Source organism: Neoarius graeffei, chromosome 20 (assembly GCF_027579695.1).
Source record: "Neoarius graeffei isolate fNeoGra1 chromosome 20, fNeoGra1.pri, whole genome shotgun sequence".
Classification (NCBI taxonomy): domain Eukaryota; kingdom Metazoa; phylum Chordata; class Actinopteri; order Siluriformes; family Ariidae; genus Neoarius; species Neoarius graeffei.
Window position 1 is genome coordinate 39,700,164 of NC_083588.1, and position 25,997 is coordinate 39,726,160.

The 25,997-nt window shown below is 43.6% G+C and overlaps 1 protein-coding gene across 2 annotated transcripts; it reads right to left on the minus strand.

Annotated features, from left to right (window-relative positions):
* Window positions 1–385: 385 nt before the first annotated feature.
* cdc42ep4a (CDC42 effector protein (Rho GTPase binding) 4a) lies at window positions 386–25,924 on the minus strand. 2 transcript variants are annotated; one of them, XM_060901709.1, is made up of 2 exons: window positions 25,760–25,924; window positions 386–3,350 (listed from the first exon to the last, which is right to left on the minus strand). In XM_060901709.1, exon 2 carries the CDS (start codon window positions 3,218–3,220, stop codon window positions 2,150–2,152), a length of 1,071 nt encoding a protein of 356 aa, XP_060757692.1. In that variant the 5' UTR covers window positions 3,221–3,350; window positions 25,760–25,924; the 3' UTR covers window positions 386–2,149. The 2 variants fall into 2 exon arrangements, with proteins under 2 accessions (XP_060757692.1, XP_060757691.1); XM_060901708.1 differs by having other exon boundaries at window positions 25,611–25,924.
* Window positions 25,925–25,997: the final 73 nt, after the last annotated feature.

Genomic DNA, 25,997 nt, shown 5'->3' on the forward strand with positions numbered 1-25,997 from the left:
AAACCAGAGTCTCTGAATAATTGCTGGCTCTGCTACACTATTTTTCCAAGTACCCGGATCCACTGTAATCCTTCGCTGGGTCTGCAACTGGACCGTGGCACCCCAACCCACTACCCCTGTACTAGAGCAATCTCACTTTAAACTGCAGCGAGTTCTCCTTTTTCCATAAAATCAACCAAGTCTATGGATATGGAACCATATGTTCCATAAAAGCATTTAGCCAGTCATGGTCATTTCTCGCTCTTAAGTTACAGACAGCAGCCTCCCATAAAGCTAAAATACTAATCTAATCATGGTTCATAACTGTACTATACACATACTACGGAACGGTTAGTGACAGTGTCTCAATGTGGAAGCCTTAGTCAAAACAACACACAGGCCTTGCTTGGTGATATCATTTTATTGAAAAATATAGTTATGTTGCATTTTCAAAACAAGGCCATCCAAGCAAGAAACGTATACATAAGAGAACAAAGTAATAAAGACTAGCAAAATGCAATAATAAACAGTGTTATATTTCAAAAGCCTGGATTCGAACAGACCTCCAAATTTAAAATTCAACCGGCACAGCAAATTTGAAACCACTTCCCCATATTTACATTCTTATATTCAAAACAGATTAAAAAAAGGCAAAATATTTTGGAACTTCCGTGATTTTGTTCTTCTGGAGTTTAAGTAAATACAATCAAGCTAAGCATATCAGTGAATTAAGTGTGAGGTTTTAGCCCCTTATTTGAATAAAGTCACTTAGGGACCCAGACTGTAAAATCCCTTGTTTGACGATATACAAATCGCTAGTTTTACTTAGGATTACATGGCAGATTAAATTTGGCACTTTTGTCATTTCTACTTAAGGCAGAAGAGAACCCTGCTGCTGAATGCTCTGAGGATTTCTTACAACTCAGCCCTTTTCGAGAACAGCTAGTCTCTGTAGCCTACAAAAAAAAAAGACCGGAATGAGTAAGCTAGAACAGGCAAGCACACCAGCAAAGACTGAGCAGCAGTCAAGGTTTCACATATTCACAATTTACAACATGATTTCTCTCTCTCTCTCTCCAAAAAAAAAAAAAAAGTCACTAAGTACAAGTTAGTGTACAGGCTGTCCCTCACCCAGGTGATTAACACTGTACAGTGGTGCAGAGTGAAGTACACTGCCTCCTATACTAAACCTGAGTTTAGCTTAAATTAGTGCACGGTCTTCTTATTTGCTATAATAATGCTTGGTAGGAAAACCCAATCTCACAGACTGTTCCTGGCAGCATAACTTAATACAGAGATATAGCATCATTTCTGCACCATCTTAACTAACTAGCTAGCTGCAGAGCCAAGTAGTTACCGTCACATGACGAGGAAGGAAGTGGTGAGATAAAGACACCACGCAGGCAACGAGTATACAAAGTCCTCTATAAGCACGAATCCCCCCCAATACAAAGCTTCCCAGCTGTCACCACTGCGTGTATAGAGTCATGGACAGTTAGTGGAGGGAAAACGGAACACAAAACATCTGCCACTGCACCCCCTTTCAGTTTCTGGTTTGTTCTCTGTATTACAGAATGATTTCCCATCCTTGTCATTCGGGCAGCTGACAGAAAATGTTTAACAGGATGTGTAATCAAAATCCTACACACACACACACACACACACACACACACACACACACACACACACACACCTTTTTGCACTCATCCTCCCTTTCCAGCCTGTGCTCGTATTAATTGCATGCTCCTTTAAACCTTCAGCAAAGAGCATGATTATTGTGTAGTGAAAGTATACTTGTTTCAGGAGATACCATTACCTGGACCTGTAGCACACATTACCATAAATCTTACACACAAATACCCAATGTTGGAGACAGAAGATGCAAAGACAAGGATTAGGTTAAGACATTAAAGATATTTTTTTTTTCTCCATCTTTACAAGTCCTCATCATCACTTACATGTCCAGTAGGAAAGTGACAGTTGCCAGACCCAGGCTGAGTGAACATGTCTGACAGTGGTGCTATAAAGTCCTCTGTTGGGCCATTAGACACATTTTGATCACTTCCCTCAAAGGGTACAGGAACAGTTATAGGCCTTCAGTTTCATTAACGCGGTGTCACAATTGCAGACATGTCTCAATCCCCATACAGATTCCACAAGGTTTAGAGTCTCACACACGGATCTCATCATCCTCATCCTCCAAGAAGGAAGAGAAGGCTCCTTCCTCCCCTGGGTGGTAGCTGTAGTTGGTGCTGTCCATGTCTGCTTGATAAGATTGGCAGAGTTGTTTGTCCTCCACGACTTGGGAGCCAGAGCTGGAGACAGAAAAGCTGTCAGACTGCTGCTGGTGTTTGTGCTGAGGCTCAGGAGTGCTGATAACCTCACTTTTAATTTCCAGGTCTACTGAACTGTCGGCATGAAGAGTAGCCTCATGCTCCACTTCCAGATCCATCTCCTGCTCCTCCTCCACCTCATCTGCCCTCACTCCCTCTTCCTCCTCCTCTTCTTCCTCCTCCTCCTCCTCTTCTTCTTCTGCCTCTTCCTCTTCTGCTCCTTGGTTACTGAGAAGAGAGGAAGCCTGCCCCTCACCGTTTTTGCCTTCCTCAAAGCCCAGGTCATCACCTTCCTTCTCCATGACTCCCAGAATATCTCCTAGCATAGAAGGCCCCAGGTCCACATGAAAGGACATAACTGACTCGGCGTGCTTCATGCCTCCTCCATTATAAGATGGAGAGGGCCGCAAGTCGGTTAGCTCCCCAAAAGACCTCTCATGAAGCTCCACGTCTAGGCCATGAGCGGCTGCCCCGTTGGAAGCCTGCTGCTTCATGGGGCTGGAGGCTAGACTCTTGAGCAACCTACCACTTTCAGGATCCCTATCCTCATCATTCAGAAAAGGCAGTGACAGGGCATTCTTCACATACGTTGGTGAGCCACTTGGGGGTAGTTGCGTGTTGTCTCGCTGGTCTACACGAGTGACAGACTGAGAGCGCTTGCTGCTTCTGAAGGTTCTGGACAGTAGGCCTAGCTTGGGAGAGCGAGGGTTAGAACTAGCATCCTGTGGGGGCTCACCAGAGCGGCTGCTGAGAAAGGACGTGTCTCCAAAAGCGTCACCACCCCTGCCCACATGCATGGTGTGACGAAAATCTCCCAGTGGAGCACTAATCATTTCCGTGGTCAGGTCCATGCGAGAGCGTCGCTTGGTCTGAGAGGAGCTTGACACTAGTTGCTTCAAGATGGGCATCTTTGAAAATTTATACCCCCGACTAAAAGAGAAATCCAAGAGTTAATTTGTATCTTGTACGATTAGGTTAGAGTTAAAGGCACAAGTAGTTTCCAATGAGACACCGTGAGATCCAGCGAGTTTGTGGAACCTGTGGAAAGAAAAACAAAAAACACTATAAGCTTCTGAATTTAAACATTTAAAATCAAAATCAATCTATTCTAATCTGGAACAAATCAGATATTCTGAATCTCAAAAGGCAGATGGCAAAAAGCCCAGTGATTAAACTAAGTGCATTCCACTACTGCTGCTTCATTACAGTCCAAGTGTAATGAAGAGTCAGTGGTGGAGCTGTTCCAAGAGGTCTTATTTGTGGGACAGGCTTGAATACCATTAGAAACTCCAGAATGCAGCATAATTGCCCCTGCATGAGTCAGACAGAAACGTCTGGCTGCAGCCTTCCCCAGAGTTCACATATTGACCCTTTGGCTCGAGAAGACCAGAGAATTAAATCAATACCAAGAGAAGATAAGAACACAGAACTGACACACACATTCTTTATTGGAGAAAGTAGCTAGCCTGGCTGATCAATGTGGCAGTGTTTATTATACTCATGTTCTATGTACAATATACACTCACAGGCCACTTTATTAGGAACACCCATCCACTGGTCATTAAAAATCAGCAAATCCCTTGATGGCAGGAAATTGCATAAAATAATGCAGGTACAAATTAAGAGCTTCAGTTAAATGTTCACTTCAAACATTAGATGGTCAGATTGGTTCGAGCTGCCAGGAAGGATATACGGTAGTAACTTGTATAATCAATCACTCTTTAGAAAGGTGGTGAGCAGAAAAAGCATCTCAGCAACAGCAGAACACCACACTGGGTTCCACTCCTGCCAGCCAAGAACAGGAATCTTAAGCCTCACTCACAACCAGCCGTAAGTGTTTTGGACACGCATGGGTCACAGGGTTTGGTAGCTCGCAGCCGTGCTGCAGGGTCGCGGTGAACCCAGGGGAAAGTTTGGGGGAGGAGTCCGAGCAAAGTACTAGTCAAGTACAGGTTGCACACCTGACTTCCTCGAGGTGTGGGAAAAATTGCGCCATTAGCCCATGGAAAGCGTACGTCTGACGCACATGATCAGTGCGTGCTCACTGAGTATGGAGTGTGTGTGACTTGCATTTTACCAGTTTCCTGCGCTACGAGTTAAGGCTGCACTTGTGAAGCATGTGTGATGCAGGTGATCAGCACATTACAATCACTCATAACTTGCGTGTGATGCAAGCCAGGAGTGGGTATAAAACCAGCGTGTCTGCAGCATTCTGCAACTGTCTTTCGACTGAAGAACATTGGATATTTTGTGGGAAAAATTAAAAAATTCAGTTTAAAGTTTAGAAAATGGGACCCAAGAAGAAGCAAGCAAAAGTGAAGTAACCCAGCCTGAAACAGCAGAGGGGGAGGAGGAGAAATTTGATGACGGTAGCAGCACCAGCGAGCCCTGCACGGACAGGGAGAAGTATGGCTTCAAGCCGGCAGAAGGCACAGCACCCCGCCAGGATTTTCACAGGTAAATACACATGCTTTAAACATTCATTCCAGTCTGTATATGCTTATGTAATTAATATATGCTAATTTTCATGCATGTTTCAGCTAACGATGCCCAGAATCGAGGACATTGCAATCCCATCATTGCTGTCAGGCCATTGTGCCATGCTCAGTGATGAGGACCAGAACATTCCGACACCCCGTCCCACCACTCAGCAGGAGCAGGACAGCAGCTCGGAGTCAGAGTGTGTTTCAGTGCTCAAACTGTTGGGCTATTTAGTTGGGATTTTTTACAATGTAATAAAATGCGTTATTCCCTTATACTCATCTCATCATCCCTAGCTGTTCATTACCCTGCCCTTCTTCCCTCACACCTGGAGTGAAGACAGACACCGCTCAGTGTGAGAGCGGTGCCATCAGTACTCACCCCAATACCCCAGGAAGAGTCATGCCCTTGGGTTGTCTCACACTTCCCATAAAGGCAGCCGTGATTTATTGATCTAAAACAGCGTTCACTTTGCAGATTCAGCTTAAGTAATAACGAAAGAAACGTCTCTATATGCTAGTGTTTTTTTCTATGGTAAAACAAAACAAACCCCAAATGTAAGCATTATCAATGATTATGAAGAAATCAGCTTTAGGCTTATTTAGATGGCTGTGAATTAGGACACAAGCACACAGTGAAATCAGACAACACTAACAAAAATATTCCTCAAGAAAGTACTGCACCCAAAAAGGCACTAAATCAAGCATATGATACATTGTGTAACCCCCGTATCTTAAACATCTCATCTCATTATCTGTAGCCGCTTTATCCTGTTCTATAGGGTCTCAGGCAAGCTGGAGCTAGAGGTCCGCGCGGGTCGGATTTTTCAGTCTCGCTCCCGCAAAGAATTATGATTTTCAGTCCCGCTCCCGCCCGCCATATTTTGTCCCGCTCCTGCCTGCAAATCCCGCATGATGCAGACGTTCGCGTTATTTCTCAGGAAAGTTCTTGTCTTGATACAGCGTGATGGTGCCCCGCCCCCTACTTTGAGTGGATTTAAGCATAAATATCTACAGCTCACGTTCGTTATTATTTACCTCCTTTCTGAATTCGGAATGTTGAAATGGCAACATGTAGACCTAATAATAATAATTATTTAAGTAGGCTAATCATTTAAGTATGCGCTCTCCCGTGGTGCGTAGAGCTCTGCTCTTCTGCCATGATCGGAGATCTCAAACACGGAAGAGGAAAGGAATCGGAAACGTACGAGAGATATTTATCCTCTCCTGGATCAAAATCAGAATTCTGATGACTAGCTCATCTAAGGTGTCATTGAGGCATCATGTTAGTATGGGTCACTGGAGGCTGGGTGTGAACGGCAAGTCATTAGAGTGATCAAAGGATTGCCCATTAGGGTGATCAACGGCAATCTGACTCTCTCTGCAAATTTAGGCATCTTAAAATGTTTTTATTAATACCAAATAAAATATCCAGCACAAATTATATATGATAGACATAAATTAATAATTGATAAATTTTATTTTAAACACGTTTTTAGTTAGCGGGACTGCAGCTTATCATCGCTCCCACCCGCATTGTGCACTCCCGCTCCCGCCCGCAATGAGCTTTCAAAATTTGTCCTGCGCCGCACTGCTTTGCGGCGGGTCCCGCGGGACTCCCGTGGGAGTGCAGGGCTCTAGCTGGAGCCTATCCCAGCTGACTACGGGCGAAAGGCGGGGTACATCCTGGACAAGTCACCAGGTCATCACAGGGCTGACACATAGACACAGACAACCATTCACACTCACATTCACACCTACGGTCAATTTAGAGTCACCAGTTAACCTAACCTGCATGTCTTTGGACTGTGGGGGAAACCGGAGCACCCGGAGGAAACCCACGCGGACACGGGGAGAACATGCAAACTCCGCACAGAAAGGCCCTCGCCGGCCACGGGGCTCGAACCCAGACCTTCTTGCTGTGAGGCGACAGCGCTAACCACTACACCACCGTGCCGCCCTCCCTTATACTCATGTTTTATTATTTGACGTCTGCATGGTAAATTAACATGTACTCAAATAAAAACAGCAAACGAGGTGGTCGTCTTCCTTTCTACAATGCTACACGATCGGTTCCTTCCCAATATATATACACCCAGAGTCTTGCCCCTCATGTCCCGTGCACTGCACGCACACTACACATAGGGGTAGAAAGTGAGATGCACTTCTGTCTTGTGCACTGCACAAATAGCAAGTGTGCATACTTGTGTGGTATTTCTGAGGCACGTCACTCATACGATGACCATGCGTCACTCATGAGTCTTATGGCCATCGCAAAAAGCCCCTACTAGCCATGCTGCTGACTTGGTTCAGGTGTACAAAAGGAGTACGGGTCCTGTACATAGCATATGCGTTCTTGATTTGTCGCAAGGCCTGTAGAATTTGCATGTGCAGGACCAAACGTCTCCACGGGCAGTCTGTGACCTTCTACGGCGCTGAACACACGCAAGTCTCAAGCACGGTTTTGCCAATTTATTTATTTATTTTTTTAACCGTAGACCGCCCATACGGTGGGTTGTGAGGGAGGCTTAAGAATCAACAACAAGTCCCTATTAAAGTGGCCAGCGAGTGTGTCAAGGTGCTATAACAACCGTTGGCTAAAAATGAGTGATAAGGAGCAGTCTAGATCATCAGTTTTTAAATATCCTATAGGCCTCGTCATGAATCCACGTCAGCCCCAAGTCTATCCATCTACCGTTATTTTCTGCTCATCAAAACATTCATTCATTCTCAACATTAGAAAAAACAGACAGCAACGAGGTCCAGGACAAAAGTCAGGTGAATATCAAAAGCAAAAACCCTTTTCAATTCATTAACCAGTCAACCAAATGTAAAACCTCAAACAGAGACTTATAAAACCAAAGAGAGAATCATAAAAAGCTATGTGCTGATGATAATTTTCACTTCCATGAACCCTTAAGCCATATTCAGTTATGTCAATAATTACCCGAGTTCAGAAAGAAAACACTGTGTTTGCTTTATAAAAACACAGTATAAAATGACCCTTGGTAATGCAGCTACCCTCCAAACTGACATTTTTAAGGATTTTGTTCTGTCCTTGTGAAGGGAGTGCTTAATTCTATCTGTTTAAAATGCAGAGCAATTAAATATAGATGACATTTAAAAGGCTCGTCAGAGAAGCCTCCGTGGGTTTTGAGGCAAGTTATTCACAGGTATAAACACACAGATGCTATGGGCATGTGTCCTATTAATGTGCAAATGTCCATGGCCACAAGCCCTACACTGAGCGGTTAGAATGGTCAAAACAATCGGTTTGGATTAAAAACATGCCATTATGCTATATGCATGTAACTTTTGGCGTGACCGCCACGGTGAAGACACCTCCATCTCTGCGATTTATACAGAGGTTGCGCAACACACGCAAATCATAATGCCGACAGCAATGTCCAGAAATCTTATCCTGTCTGAATAAGGTGGCGCTCATTCCAGCTTGTTAAATTCAGCCTTTCAAATAAGAGAAAGCCAGAGTGCTCAGCAGGCTAAACCGGTTTCTCCAGCTGATGCTAATGAAATATTCATCAGTCCCTCCTTTTTTGAGAGGAACAATAGCCGAGTGAAGTCATCTCTGGTGGTGCTCCATCCGATACGGACCTCGCTCGGTTTGTTCCTTCGTCTGTCAGCACTGCCTTCACTTCCTGATGAGCTGCTTACCTGTGTTTGTTGCCATGGCGACACTGTGCGGCATGTAACGCACAGGTTCTTCCTGTTGTCATGCTCGTGGCTTCTTTATAAGGCAACGGAAAAACATGTTTATTATCTTTGAGCGTAGCAGTCAGCCCTTGCGTCGAGCCCTACACCAAGCTTTGAGGATATGATGCTACTATTCTTTGCACACATTAGACAACACAACAGAGACAAAATAACGCTCATTTCATCAATGAGCACAGCTGAAACAGCTGTGTGTTGCAGACACACAGTTTGCATTTATCTTGAAGGCATCTCAAACAATTTGGCAATTTGTTAGAATAATAAAAGCATTAGAGACTATTGCAAATAAAGTAACGGCTTCTGTTATTCATCTGTGGCTGAACGAACGCATGCAGCCTGCAGAACACTCCCTTAAGGCCAGAAACGATGAATGCGAGAAGCCTGCGCTCTACTAACATTTATTTCCATAACAGAGTTGATGCTCGGGCTATAATCATCTCCACAAATTCCAATGAAACAGCCTGTTGTACAGTCTTAAATTAACACCACCAGTCTTCCTAGTAAATTACTTTTTAAATGGGCAAATGAATATAAAGCAAGGCGATTAAGATGGGGCGGAGGCACATTAAACTAAAAGTTATGCATATTTGTTGAATAATAATGCATACCAGATAAAGAATGGAAGAACGGCAAGGTTACATGCAATACTGCTTCTGGGTGGCAGAAACTGGAAGAAAAACAAGTAGGTCACGAAAGACTGAAAGTTTTAATCACCCCTGGAACTCCCCAAAACCTCTACAGGAGGCAACACCACACGCACGCACACGTATACTTGAGTCATACACAGCAATGCTCCTTAAGTATCAAAACTATTAGCATGAGTTACTGGAAGAACTAATAATCACAGTTACATAGTGTTCATTCCAGAGCACTTTTTCATAGCTGCTCTATCAGATTGGGGCAGTGGGGCTTATTTATAGGTCTGTGTGAAAATAAGGGGAGTATGGGGAGCATGAGAAGGCAGCGTGGGAAACCAAGAGCCTCGGATGTTGCCAGTGACTTTCCAAATAGCCCCTTTTGACATCCATGTCAGTAGCAGCACAACGCAGGGGGAGCAGCTGGCTTTCTTCAGTCCCTCATAGACTGAGCACATCTTCCTTCCTCCCTCTCCATCCATTTCACCATCCCCACAGCCTAAATGGCTCTATACATACTAACCTCTGACCCTCTGGGGCTGAGCTAGTCACATTCACAAATATACACATCTTAGTCAACTGGGAATGACGCAAATATCTACAGCCATTCATCGATTAACTCCACATCTTGACATGACCACAGACATGGAGAGGGGAAAAACAGGTAAGGACACCATGACCATGCTGGCCATAGAAAGGTCATTATTCTGGTAGACAATAATTGAAATACTCCACTACAAAGTTTAATTTTGATCAAGTGCTTATGATTAGAAAATCAAATCGGAGCAATGGAGCTCAACCATACTCCAAAAAGCTGAAGTACATGAGCATGTTGCATGCTACAAGTGCACAGAGGCTTGTATGATCCATCCATCCATAGTCACTTATCCTGTACAGGGTCACAGGCAAGCTGGAGCCTATCCCAGCTGACTATTGCCGCTTTTCCACTACCAACGCGGCCGAGTTGGGCTGAGCCGTGCGGTGCTGAGTTGGGCCGAGTCGAGCTGAGTGGGGCTGTTGGAGTTGCATTTCGACTACAATCGCGCTGAACCGTGCTGGCTGGAAGTGGGTGGACACATTGGGTGGAGTTAGCGAAAGTGGGTGGATGTTACGTGATGTTGTTAGGCGGCGCAAACAGTGACATCAGTGACCTTTTAAGCGGTAGTCTCACGACCCGGATAGTAAACAATAAACATGGAGGACATGGAGTTGTTAGTGTTGCTGGTCTTGGTGCTGTGGCTTGTTGTCACCAACAACGCCAACAGATACTGGCAAGAGCGTATAGATGAGGCGAGGCACATAAGGCTTCGGAAGTTCTCGTAATTCGTAATTATTCTTCTTCCGGGTTTACGGTGTTTACAGATCCCAGCGTGCTCGCGGGGTGTGTGTGGGCATGTGAGGACACTCCTCCTCACCAATCAGTGCACAGGGGAGTGTCTCCTCACGCCCCTAGCCCCACTCGGCTCGGTTTGGCTCGCTTCAGCCCTACTCCAAAACCGTGCGAGTTTTGGGTGCTAAGCAGGGCTGAAGCGAGCTGAGTCGCGCCGCTCTGAGGTAGTCGAAACGCGAGCAATGTCAGGCTGAAGTGAGCTGAAAAAGGGTAGTGGAAAAGGGCCATAAGGGTGAGAGGCAGGGTACACACCGGACAAGTCACCAGATCACAGGGCTGACACAGAGACAACCAACCATTCACACACTCACATTCACATCTACAGTCAATTTAGAGCCACCAGTTAGCCTAACCTTCATGTCTTTGGACTGTGGGAGAAACCCACACAGACACAGGGAGAACATGCAAACTTCACACAGAAAGGCCCCCGTTGGCCACTGGGCTCGAACCCAGAACCTTCTTGCTGTGAGGCAACAGTGCTAACCACTACACCACCGTGCCACCCTGGCTTGTATGATATAACGACTTAATCTTCTCTACATTATATTACACTGCCGTGATAAACGGTGAGGTTTCCTCCAGTTATATTGTATTACCAAACCTAACAACCTTTACACATGTTGCTTAGTACCTTCGCAATTCAGAACATGTTTGTAGCGGTTATCAAAAAAAACACCACACCAAAAGGGTGTAGCCCAACAGAAAAGCATTCATCCCATCTACGAGAGATCGCGAATCTGAATCCTGATGATGCCACAGCCATCTGTGGACGGGAGGTCAAGAAAGCAAAACAGCCCGGCATGGGCGTCAGCGAGTGTACAGAAGTGGGTGGATAGCACTTTCCTTTAAGTGAGTCATGCCACCCCTGACACTACATGAGCAGCAGTTCAAAAAGATGTGGTTGGCTTGCTCCGAGGCACAATAGCCTCCACCCTCCCTGGTTGGTAGCAGTCATGTGATAGGGAAGAGCTGTCTTGTAGGTGGGAATTGGCCATGACTAAATTAGGAAGAAAAACAAATCCAAAGCACCAAAAGATCAGGTCCCAAGACAAACTAATCCAAACCAAACATGAATCTGAAATGACGTGTAGATGTTTTGGACTCAGATATAGCGCCTTTCCTGATGTTGCATGTTCCCAACAGAAATTTTGGGTTAGTATGTAGCATCAGTATACCAGCACTGCGGCGCACATGCGCATAAAGACCGAGCCTTTTCTATAAACAAAACAAAAACAGACACTTTCAATTCAAAGCAGATCATTTAAACAGATTCTGAGTAGCATGCTGATGGTAGTTTGTTTGGCGACATAAAAAAAAAAAAAAAAAAAAACACTCTTGCACTATGCAGTTGAAATGGGGGCGAGAAGTGAAATGATGGGAGATGATCTTCAACTGGCCTTAACTGCCACTAGTTCTCTGACGTTGGCTTAATGTGTTATGCCAAACAGGCAAAGATGCTGAGCATTGTAGCATTTTGGCAGAAGAGTCTCTCTGGAACCACCGACCCAAGATGGAAGTCTGGATGACCTGAGGCCACCTTCCAGAAAAGCTTCCTAATGGCACAATGCATAGTGCACATCAGCAAATACCCAGACCATGCACAAGTTTAACAAAAAACCCTCACAACTCCCACCACAGGTCTCTAATGGCCCTTTTCCACTACCCTTTTTCAGCTCACTTCAGCTCGCTTCAGCTCACTTCAGCCCGACACGGCTCGCGTTTCGACTACCAAAAACCAGCACGACTCAGCTCGTTTCAGCCCTGCTTAGCCCCTAAAACTCGCACCGTTTTGGAGTGGGGCTGAAGCGAGCCAAACCGTGCCGACTGAGGTTGGGGGCGTGAGCAGACACTCCCCTGTGCACTGATTGGTGAGGAGGCGTGTCCTCACATGCCCACACACGCCCCACGAGCGCGCTGGGATCTGTAAACACCGCAAACCCGGAAGAAGAATAATTACGAATTACAAGAATTTCTGAAGCCTTATGCGCCTCGCCTCATCTATACGCTCTTGCCAGTATCTGTTGGCGTTGTCGGTGACAACAAGCCACAGCACCGAGACCAGCAACACTAACGACTCCATGTCCTCCATGTTTATTGTTTACTATTCGGGTGGTGAGACTACCGCTTAAAAGCTCACTGAATCAGTGACATACAGAGCATCGTGGATGAGTTCGCGGAGCGCAAGGCTCGCCGTATGCCCTTCAAATAATGCGCGCAGTAGGCTATTGATGTTTTATTATGAGCCATGTACAGTATGTCGCCTAATGTTTTTTTGTTTCTGAGTTACATGTTCGTTTGAAGGACTTAATGTACAAAATAACATAGTTGCACCCCGTAGTGTTGAAATTGGTAAACACAGTGCATTCAGTGAGGTTTGCACCGCCCTCCTTTTATTTCTGACTCTTCCTGTCAGCGTTGCAACCTCTGAGCGCTCATTCGTATGCCCTTCAAATAATGTGCGCAGTATAGGCTATTGATGTTTTATTATGAGCCATGTACAGTATCCTAATGTTTTTTGTTTCTGAGTTACATGTTCGTTTGAAGGACTTGATGTACTAAATAACATAGTTGCACCCGGTAGTGTTGAAATTGGTAAACACCGCAGTTGCGGACATTTTGTAGCCTAAAATGATGTTATGATAAGCTTTAATAAAGGGCCCGGTCATTTGCCCCGCCCCCGGCCCGGCTCTGACTTGTTCCGCCACTGTCACTGATGTCACTGTTTGCGCTGCTTAACGACATCACATGACGTCCACCCACTTTCGCTAACTCCACCCAATGTGTCCACCCACTTCCAGCCAGCACGGTTCAGCGCGGTTGTAGTTGAAATGCAACTCCAACAGCCCCGCTCAGCTCGACTCAGCTCGACTCGGCACGGCACGGCTCAGCCGCGTTTGTAGTGGAAAAGCGGCATAAGATAAAGAATAAATTATTGTTTAAAAGTGTTTTACAGCCACACAGACATCTGAATTGAAACCCAGCCAAAATCTAAAGTTGGTATCTGAATTGAGAACTGTTCTTAGCCACAGGTTGCATCTGAACAACCCACACGCTAAAAGCAACCCTAGGCTGATTAAGAATATTGACAAACGCTGAACACGTCATTGTTTTCCAAGTGTGTAAAGAGCAGTTAATGGGATTAGAGAGATGAAGATCAGCTCACAGTGCTTTGAGGCCATTGTCTGGAGATAAGGTAGCCAATCTGGATTCCCACAATGCACAGTAGGTTCATTACCCTGCCCTTCTTCCCTCACACCTGGAGTGAAGACAGACACCGCTCAGTGTGAGAGCGGTGCCATCAGTACTCACCCCAATACCCCAGGAAGAGTCATGCCCTTGGGTTGTCGCACACTTCCCATAAATCCAGCCGTGATTTATTGATCTAAAACAGCGTTCACTTTGCAGATTCAGCTTAAGTAATAACGAAAGAAACGTCTCTATATGCTAGTGTTTTTTTCTATGGTAAAACAAAAACCCCAAATGTAAGCATTATCAATGATTATGAAGAAATCAGCTTTAGGCTTATTTAGATGGCTGTGAATTAGGACACAAGTACACAGTGAAATCAGACAACACTAACAAAAATATTCCTCAAAAAAAGTACTGCACCCAAAAAGGCACTAAATCAAGCATATGATGCATTGCGTAACCCCCGTATCTTAAACATTACAGTAAAAATTTCTTAAGCACAATTTCACCAACAAATTTATTTGGTAGTAGATTATACTAACTGAGCTTACAAGAGCAACACAAACCCATTAAGCATCTGTCATTCAGTGACCAGACAATCAGATTTGGGTGTGTCTGGCAGTTGGTACACGATATGCAAAAATACCACCAAATTTGTTTAAATAAAATGTTGCATATGTGGATGAGAGTGTGAAGTCTGGATAAGCAGCTTAGTATCTCCTCATTAGAAGCCTCACTAGTTCTACACTGTAAACAAGTCTGCAGCTGATTTTTTTTTTTCCTCAACTGCAGGTTACAAACAACTAAGCTGATCATAAGTAGATTTTTGAGGCAGTGTGAGGGGGAGCAGAAGTTAACCATGTTGCAAGAAGCAGATGAGAATTTTTTGGTTTAACACAGCAGGATAAACTTGCAAAACTTGTTAGAGAGAACTATATGGATTTCTCGAAGGAACAGTAAAAGGAGCACATGCTAGTTTACCTAAACTCTTGGCCCAGTCGTGACGTCACAGCCGATCCAGATTGCAACAGACACCATCTTGTCGGTCAAACGCCACATTTCCGCCTTCTACTTCATTCTGGTTCTACTTCTGCTTCTACTTCTACCTTTTCTTCTTCTACTTCATTCTGGTTCTACTTCTGCTTCTACCTTTTCTTCTGGAAAACCCTACTATATACAATTCTACTACAACGGCTGCGGCTACAAGCTCTCCCTACCTGTGCACGTTTGTGTTTTTTGTGCATATTTTTGCGTGTTGTTCGTCTGTACCGGACTTCAATATCCACTACAACTGTATGGAGTTACTGGACATTGGTTTCCAGCAGAAAATGATTGTCTGTAGTGATTTCCATCGCATGCACAACATTCCGGACGAGATAGCGAGACCAGCGGGGTCTCCGTGGATTGTTATCGGGTCTGGCAGGCGAAGGAGGCAGCGTCGGGAGAGGAAGCAAAAGCGAGGCTGCAGGCAGAGCCGGCCTGTTGACCAAGCTCAGAAAACAGCCACTCAAACCTCCACTGCCAAGCCTCTACCTCCCCAACGCTAGATCCATGGTAAACAAGACGGACGATTTGGAATTACAGTTGGAATTACCTTATTCTATTCTATAATCGGCTGGTCAGTGCTATACTAGATACTACTGATATATCTAGTATCAATACTTAAGTGACTTACCCATCCAATGAGGATTGTTATTTTCTTGTTTACAAGATGCCACATCTGAGGGGAGCTGACAAATCCTGAATTTCTGTAAAGATAACTGTCCAGAGATTTATAAGCACGCAGTGCTTCACCACTGAACAGCGAGGGAAAGTTAATGAGGTAATTATACACGTCTGGGTATTCCACCTCTGGCAGTTCAATATCCACTGACACGGTCGTGAAAACTACGTCCGGTAAGCCATAAGGGTCACTAATCTGTAGGTCGCTTATTTTAGACATATATCTAGTTATCTGTTCATTAGAAAAGTGAGCCGTGTAGTCCGTCGGTTGAAATTGATCCATTTTGTACACGAGTGCAGCAGTATTCAGCAGTGTTTTTTACCAACAAGATGGCGGCTGTGTACTTTCCGGTCACGTGACTGCAAGATCTCTATAGAAGCAAGATACATTCCTGAGCATGCATATTACACTATGAGCTGGAGCAGGTTGCTCAATATTACTGATGCTATGCAAAGCTAAAACTGCTCAGAATTCTGAAGAAGTGTTCAAAACGAAACAGAGATCAACAGAACGGGTATCAGAAAGAGAGTGGAAGGTAGGGCAGTTTGAATTTTTTTTTAATCTTGGTAACTATGTGTAGCTTTTTAGTTTGAAAGAGATTAATATCAGTTAGTATAATTTTTTTTTTTTTAACATCGTGACAAATTCTGTCTATTACATTGCTACTCAACCCCCCCCCAGTTCTTTGTGGAACTGATGTGGACAGGTTGAGCTAATCGGGTCAAGAGCCTTACCCAAGGGCCCAGCATGCCCCCCTCCCATGTTACAGTTGGTAGCAATTTTGTGAACATTTGCAAAATAAATTGCATGTTAGCTTTTATATTCTGATCTACATCTTATTCATCCATTTGGTTTTATTTTGCTGCATCTTGTGTGTGTGAACACACATTAGGTGAGGAAGCAAACCTTTATCTTGCCTAAAGCAGGGAGGCATCAGGGGAGGGGTTGTTCAAGCTCATGTCTGAGGCTCTCTTTTCCATGCCAGAACACTTTGCACCATGATGGCCCTACTGGGAGCAATAGTGTCTATAGAAGCGTCACATGGGTTCATTATGGGGGTACAGGCAAGAAAGGCAGATTGCATATGAGCCACTAGTATGCTCCCATGTCAGCAGATATCCACGTCACCGCCCTTCCTGAACACAAACTCCCATAAACACATCACTTACATCATTACTGATCACACTCCAAACAAACAGCTCCATGGGCATAGGCAATAATGAGGCTAGTTTCCATTACTGGAAACAGGGCTGATTTTGTACGTGTGTATAGTAGTATTCACGAGGCATTGTTCAAAGGCTCGTCTGTGTATGTTTTTGTACATCTCAACGATTAAAAGACTATTTCCATTACAGGGAAGATCCAGGGCAACTACTTTGTACATCGCAAAGAATATTAACAGTAACTATTTTTCATGTAATAAACAAATACATAATCTAAACAATATTGCATACTCAATATATTCTTCCTGTTGGCTATAGCCTAGTTTGTGAACTTACCACTAACTGCAAAAATATTTCTAAATTGGTCCTTCTGGCCAACTGGACTTGGGTGGGACTAAATTTGTGGTGGCCTGGAAAAACCTGTTACATGGTTATATTAACATACTGGGGAAAATCTATCTTTCAAATGTTAAGAATGTTAAGTTTACAACAGGAAAGGAGTTCTCACTTCATCCTCATAAGTACACCTCACCATCTGAGGTAAAGGTCATTCTGTCATTAATTCAATCAGTTCTGTTGACCACGTTTCTTGTTATTCATCTCATCTCATTATCTCTAGCCGCTTTATCCTGTTCTACAGGGTCGCAGGCAAGCTGGAGCCTATCCCAGCTGACTACGGGCGAAAGGCGGGGTACACCCTGGACAAGTCGCCAGGTCATCACAGGGCTGACACACAGACACAGACAACCATTCACAATCACATTCACACCTACGGTCAATTTAGAGTCACCAGTTAACCTAACCTGCATGTCTTTGGACTGTGGGGGAAACCGGAGCACCCGGAGGAAACCCACGCGGACACGGGGAGAACATGCAAACTCTGCACAGAAAGGCCCTCGCCGGCCACGGGGCTCGAACCCGGACCTTCTTGCTGTGAGGCGACAGCGCTAACCACTACACCACTGTGCCGCCCATTTCTTGTTATTAAATCATTTGAACTTTTTTTAATGAGAGAATCACACTTTGCTAGCAAGGTTTTAGACAAACTGGCCTGACTACTGGGCTTGTTAAACCAACCCAAATTTAAAAAAAACTCAATTCCTGTAATTTTATTAAAATGTACCTATATCCCCAAATCTATGTGGACACTTGTTCAATCACACCCATACTTAACATCTTATTCTAGATAAAGGCCCAATCCCAATTCTAATTTCTACCCCTACCCCTTCCCCTTGGCCCTTCCCCTTGAAACTGAGCTACAAGGGATAGGGCTTGAAATTCAACCCCTACGTATTGGGATAGCCCTTCAAACGATCGCATACGTCATCGCGTACCTCCGTCAGCGTTTACGTTAGCAAAACGCGACCAAATGCGTCATTGGCTGCGACCAGCCGCTACAGTCAGAGCCAGAGGCAGAACCAGAAATCTCTGCTGGCAGGGTGTGATTTGTTAACTAACACCACTGAATGGGATATCTTTGGCGCTTCGTGCACCACATCCGACAGAATGAGGTGTCAGAACACTTATGTAAACAATAAAAGCGAGAATAACAGAACAAAACGTACGCAGTCAAGCAACCGAAAACAATACTCACTCCCAAAGCTTTTTAGCAGCAGCTTGGATTTCAGAAATCGCTGCTCATTCTCAGCTCGAAAGCGAATCAAGCGGCGTGTTTCCTCTGGATAACAACTTAAAACACGTAAATAATGGAGAAAATACATTTATGACAATCTTTCGCCGCGGGAACCGCCATCTTTCTGAAATCCGCATGAAATCTCGCTGAAATCCGCATGGCATTGTGGGAAATCACTCAAACCCCTTCGTTCGGAGTCAGCTCCAGGAAAATCTCCGTTTGGAGGGGTACAGAAGCCCTACCCCTTCCCCTACCCCTCCGCGTTAACTGGGATTGGGATACCCCTACCCCTTCACGTGAACGCGCAAAATGGAGGGGAAGGGCCAAGGGGTATGTCCAAGGGGTGAAATGGGATTCGGCCTTAGTCCCCCTTTGCCGTTACAACCTTCACTCTTGTCGGAAGGCTTTCCATTAGATTTTGGAGTGTGGCTGTGGGAATGTGTGTTCATTTAGCCATAAAGTACTTAGGAGGACAGGTACTGATGTTGGGTGAGGAGGTCTGGGTTGCAGTCAGCAGTCCAGTTCATCCCAAAGGTTAAGGTGTTCACTGGGGTTGAGGTCAGGGTTCTGTTCAATCCACTCAAGTTCTTCCACACCAACGTCAGCAAATTATGCAGTTCAAAACCTTGTTCTGTACACGGTCATGCTGGAACATGGGCATGTTTGGGCCTTATATTTCCACTAATCGAGGATTCTTAATGCTATACCATACATTCTTTATAATTGGGTTTAAACTTTGTGGCAATAGTTCAAGGAAGGCCCACAAATACGCGCGATGGTCAGGTGACCCCATACTTTTGGTCAGTGTACTTGTTTTCTTAAAAGTAGAGCTGTATGTACAAATAAATACTGGCAGAACCATTTAGTTTTGGTTCTAACCAGTTTGACATTTTTGTCTTGCTTACAGAATTTCAGTCACCATGACATCTAGGGTGTTTTCCCCAACTGCCACACATATTTGTGATGTTCGGTGCATCAAAGCACCCATCAGAATTAAACATCTGTTTACGTTCGCCCAACCACAGAAACTGAACCAACGTCTGTTTCACTCAGCATCTTTGTGCCAGAGTGTCAGCAAAACTGCATCTAGTTAGAATATTTATTTTTATGTACACATTTTAGTGTAATAATCTACACACAGCAATGGTGAACACCTCTACTGTGCTTTTGCAAAGACTAAAACACATTAACACAGTGGCTGCACGAGGAGAGAATCATGATCAACCCAGTACTGTAAAAAGTAGGCAAGCTGCATTTTTGTTTAAATAATACATGGATATTGCAATTTAATTTGTATGATACAATTTCCTAACACTCTAAACAGAAGTGTTACAAAGCTGATCTAATCTTTCTGAGCTTCACCGTGAGAGGCCCGTAGATCTAATTTTATTCTATTTTACTCGCCAGAGGAGATACACACATTGCTTCTGCGTGTTGCAGGGGGAAGGGGAAATAGCACTGGAGTGCACTTTTACTTGATTTCTGTGCATCGTATATGGGCCATGCTGCTAGTGTTTTGTGCAAGTGTGCACAAAACACACCAACACCACACCATTCTCACATACTTTCTCCATTGCGAGGAGTTGTTCAAATCATCGGGGAGACACAATGGTCAATCAACATACGATCAGAGAATACTGATCAGGCAGAAAGTGGAGTTCTGGTAGCTTTTAGTTATGCTTAAATTGTAGTAAGCATATTTCTTAAATCTACCACTAGTAAATACTTATTGAACAACAGCAGCTCTTTAGAGCAACTTTATATTTGAAAGCATGATTTGAGACCCAGAAATAACTGTCATTCTGCTGGTATGTAAAACTGCCTTCAATGTTTACTCCAACATGCAGTCATGCAGCATTCACTTCTGAGGAGCAGCCCAAGCGACATGTGAAACATAACACGTGTTTGAATGAGGTCACAGACCTGACTGACTGAAGACACTGTCAATTTCACTCCAGGTGTGAACACCCTCATGGTGTCAACATAACCGACAAGAGTGAGGGCTTACTGAGGAACCACAAACCCACAAGGTTGTAGCACTCTTTTTTAAAAAAAAAAAAAAAAACACAACCCTGTCGCAAGGTTCAAATGATAAGATCCATGACTATTTCACGTGAAATGAGGAGCGGTGTTTACATATAAAGCTGTCTGTACACGGTTAATAATCCATACACAACAACAGCATGGAACATGTAGAAACAAAGACAACAATACGTTTGCTGTGATACCTCAGGTTAACACAATAAACACGAGCAAAGAATTTCCGAAAACATTACACCAGTTATTCACTGACTGAAATATGATCGACCAATTGAATGAGGATGGCTGACCTTGCTCTCAGGGTAGCAGGGTTTGATAAAGTTTGAAGAGCATGTGGATCAAAGGGCTGGCATAGTCTAGACATACACAGCAAGAATGTTATTTTGGCCTAACTAATAAATCATGTCCAAAAACCTTGTTATTCAGTACTTAAGGCATAATTCAAGTAAAAGGGCCGCTGTTGACAAGCGAAAGACGAGGACGAAAACTTGAATCCTGTTTATGTTGCATGTTGAAGTAAAATATTTGCATGTTACACACGGTTTATCCTCTTTTTGCTTACAGAGTGTTCTCAGACACAAACTCCATAAATCTTCGAATAAACATGCCATTCCAAGGTGGTCCAGGATCAATACCATGTTTGTGCAGTAGAAGAGTCCCAAATCCAGGGGAAGGACACCCTACTTCTACTAGATTTGCCTCTACGTCATTAACCATAAAGAGGTCGGACTAGCACGTTAAAGAAACTGAAGACAGACAGCATGTACAATAAAAATACAAGCAGTATTTAATTTCAGCAGTTACTATTTTCCTCAAGCAGTCATGTGAACGGCAAATGATGGATCAGTTTGAAGTTGTGGATGGATTTCAAGCAAGCCTAAAGCCTTTTAGCAAAATGATCAAGTTATTCAGTGCATATAAGCATAATGAACAGAGGTGAGTCACACCAGACACAATTAATAGCTGTGCAGTTTTCAACCAAAAATCTCCTACATAAATGATCACCAAGCAAAGTTTGGGTGTTTAGAAAGGAATCCAATCATCAACTGATTCATAAGCCTAGTATTTCAGATGGTGCATATTTAACGTTAAGCAAACTGCTACCAAAATTTACTTTACTTATCTGACTATTTTGTGTGTGTAAACATAATTTACTAATAAGGGCTGCTGGTGCAGTATCCATTGGAGCACAGCAAGAACTAATAGACTTAGGCCCTGTCCACACGGCAATGGATTCAGGTGAATCTGATAAAATTGTTTATCGTTTCGGTCTGGCGTCCACACGGCACCGGCGTTTTGCATGCCCCAAAACGAAATCTTTTGAGAACGGGTTCCAGAGTGGAAAAATCTGGCAACGGCGCTGTTGCGAAGTCATCTGGATGAGTAGAACGGATTTGTTTACGATGACGTCACAACCACATGACTGTCAGTGCTTCATGCCGGGTAGAAGTGTAACGAACTCGATGCGAGTTGTCAACAAATCCTATAACTTGGTTCATGAAACGCGCTTACAAAATATTTTCACTGTGAATATTTATTGTGTAATGGTGCAAAGTGAGAGAGAGAGAGAGAGAGAGAGAGAGAGAGAAAGAAAATAGCCCTTAGGGTAGAGTCTTTAGTCCAAACACTGCGGAAGTACTGAGTATAACCAAACCGCGCACCGCCGGTGCGCTTTCCAAAAACAATCCCGCCAGCAAAAATAAGGAAAAAAAAAAAAAAGGAGCCATCTCACCTCTTCAGATGTTGGTTTAAGTCCGACAATACATTCCTCAAAAAGGGCGTAGAAGAACAAAGTAATCCATCAATGTGTAGCATTCAATTTATTCCGGACATTTAAAGAATTCTGGAGGATCTCAGAATGTTGGCGTACCGGCTTCCATCTACCCCCATTCATTCCTCTTTCCGCATCTTTCGTTTTACGCTACTTATTAATAATCAAAACTTTATGTGGCTAATGCTACAGAAGAAGGGCTCTATGCGCATGCGTCTACTTCTATTGTTCTGGTGTCTCCGATGGGACCGTCTTACAGCGCACGTAGAGGTGTGGCATGTGTATTGCATCGTTTTCAGCAAGTGTTGCATTGCAATATGTACCTGATATTTTACTGATCTGTTGCCCATGTGGACGCGATATTTAAAAAAAAAAAAAAAAAATCTTGTTGCCGTTGTCGTGTGGATGTAGCCTTACAGTAACCTCTAAATGCTGAAACAGGGGGTTGAGACGGATGCGTGGAAAGATCACCTGCTGATTACTGGTAACTTCTCAGGGGACTTGACCATTAAATGATAGACATTAAAGCAGAATAAACCAACCATAATTACTTTTATGATCTCTGCGTACAGTTCTACAAGATATATAGTGCCACTTTAATAATGCAAAATCCAAGTTGAAGATAAATTTAAAGTTGTGTGATTACTTACACACATAGGTGGCTTCCTTATAAAACTGAAAGAGAAGCACAGTGACTTGCTTACAGTTCAGTTTGGTGTGACATCAGTGTCAGTGACACAAACGAGGCTGTAAAACACTGGTTAAGCAATCCAATCCAATCCAATCTGACGACACACTAAATTTACACACACTCTCAGAAATGAAGGAACCACACTGAACGTATCCTTGCTGCTTTTAAATATCTTCCATATGAAAACGTTAATATACTGCATCTTTACAAATAATTTAACGCATATGTTTGGATCTTAATAACTCTAGCTCTAAAGTAGTACCGGTACATACATACTAAAAAGATACAAAAGGTGTACCTTTGATGGTTATACACCACCACCTAACCAACCGTGGTTATTAAAAGCTGGCAAAATGGGATCAAGTAATTCCTGGTTGCTCTATCGTTCCCTCGCCAAGTTTATCCATGACCTTGCAGCACCCTGTTAATGATTTACACCACCATTAGACAAGCTGAGACTTAACCACGTCACCAGCAGAAACCAAAAGCTAAAATAAAGCTTTTCGGTTTCATCGAGTCTCTGCAATTACTCTGTACAGACAACAATACTAATCAAAAGGATGGATCTAATCAAAAACTCAATCTGTCTTTCAAAATTATTCAGTGGGATGGTGTAACCAAAGATAAGATATTGACAGTAAAGAGAGAAGAACAAGAGCATGCTAGGTATGACAAAACAAACAAGGTAGGCTATTAAGGTTTTTTTTCATATTAGGATAGGCTATTACCTATCCTAATATGAAAATGTTACTATAGTGCATCTTTACAAATAATTTAAGGCACATGTTTGGATCTTAACAACTCTAGCAGTACATACATGTGTACTAAAGATACAAAAGGTGTACCTTTGTTGGTTATTAAAAGCAGGGTGGCACGGCGGTGGAGTGGCTAGCACTATTGCTTCACAGCAAGAAGGTTCTGGGTTCGAGCCCAGCTGCCAGCAGGGGCCTTTCTGTGTGGAGTTTGCATGTTCTCCCTGTGTCTACGTGGGTTTCCCCCCCACAGTCCAAAGACATACAGTTAGGTTAACGCCTTTGAGCGTGGTACCGAACCCCTGACTGCTCCTCGGGCGCTGTAGTATGGCTGCCCACTGCTCTGGGTGTGTACAGTATGTGTTCACTGCTTCAGATGGGTTAAATGCAGAGGATGTGCTTGAGTGTGCATGTGACAAATAAAAGGTTTCTTCTTCTATTAAAAAAAAAAAAAAAAAAAAAAAAAGAGTACATGGAATAAAATAGTGCAAGCAAGCCTTAAGGGTTGTTTTACAATCAGGGTACAAAGTTTGTGTCACAGGGGTCCAAAATTAAAATTGATTCAAACTGGTTCTTGTACCAGTTTTTAAGTGAAGGACAAGTTAAAGAACAGATTTCAGGTAATTTTTTGACATGTGTGCATGGTAGTTTTGTGTAATCTGCTATAAGATAAAGAAGATTAAGTGTAGCTTTAAGCAGAGCTGGGAGAAACAAATGAAGCGATTCTCGGAGAGGACTTTTTTTTTTTGACAATTCAGAATCCACTACTTCCATAGTGCTTTTAAATATAAGGCTGCAAGCTTTGTGTTAGTTGTCTCTAATATTTATGTCCCAATATCTTGACCACATTTTAGGATGAAAATCATTTTAGATATGTTATTTTATATTGAAAAATTAGCTGTCTCAGAGAGGACATTTTTTGACACAATTACATACTAATTTGATCAAAATAGTCTGAAAACTTACTGGCATTCAACATTAAATCTTAACTATATGTTTCCAATGATATGGAACCAAATATTTGTTTTATGGTATAAAGAATGATTTAAGTGCATCCCTTTTGCAGCTACCTGTGGTAAAAAAAAAAAAGCACTTTTTCTAAAGGACACGAGTCTCATCTTGTTATCTCTAGCCGCATTATCCTGTTCTACAGGGTCGCAGGCGAGCTGGAGTTTATCCCAGCTGACTACGGGCGAAAGGCGGGGTACACCCTGGACAAGTCGCCAGGTCATCACAGGGCTGACACAGAGACAACCATTCACACCTACGGTCAATTTAGAGTCACCAGTTAACCTAACCTGCATGTCTTTGGACTGTGGAGGAAACCGGAGCACCCGGAGGAAACCCATGTGGACACGGGGAGAACATGCAAACTCCACACAGAAAGGCCCTTGCCAGCCACGGGGCTCGAACCCGGACCTTCTTGCTATGAGGCGACAGCGCTAACCACTACACCACCGTGCCACCCTAAGGGCACGAGTAATTTTGCTAAATATGACATATTGCCATACATTCACCAAAAATAACGTCATCAACATGCATGGTAAATAGAGCTATCACAGGGCTACAATAAACAACCAAGTTTATTTAGTCAAGCCTTTTGATATTGAAGATAATAAGTGTTAAATGTGATTTTTAGCTTGCGTCCCCTGATTGTAAAACAACCCTTAACTGAAGAAGCTCAGAGTAGAGTAGAGCAGAGTAGAGTAGAGCGATGGTGTTTAATGAAAACAACTTAAACCAGACAGGACAAAAGGAGAGATTGGGAACAATGATGAAGAACACAGGGCCAAGCTGGCTTTGAAGGACAGTTAATACATAAAGAGTGAATGGATGAAGCAGGTAGAACAAGCACTGTGTGTTTCATTGGAAAGACTGTAATGTTACATGACTCTCTCTCTCTCTCTCTCTGGTCAGTGACATCACTAATGAACATTCAACGGTTTTAACTGAAGTTTAAGGACAAACAGTTGAACAGAGCTCATTTCACACCTGGAGGATAAATAAATAGTGAACTATTCACAAACTGAACATTATACCCCTGTCGTTTGTGTTTAGACACGTAGTTTGTCAAAAATAAAATATTAAAAAGTGTACCATACCTTTATTAGCAGTGTCGCGCGCAAGCGACGGTTTGTACTTTCATCCCCAGGTGACTAGCTTGACTGTTTCCTTCCTTCCTTCACTATTCACCTCACAAATTCCTACTTTCTCGTAAAATTTCTTTGAATTATCATCCGTAAATACATACCCCAACTCAATCTCGACAACCTAAACGAGCTCCACACGAACCGAACAGCCACATCCTCCCCGCCGCTCGCCGCCTCAACGCGCTGCTTGCAAACTGCCAGACGCTCGCGCAGCTCAGCCGTTCCTTTCTGTCTGCACAGCCTCCAGTGCGCATGCGCGTCAGAGCCGCAGGACAATGGAGGATCTATTCACAGCGCAGTGTGGCTCATGGCTTCGCTACTCATTCAGACTGCATAACA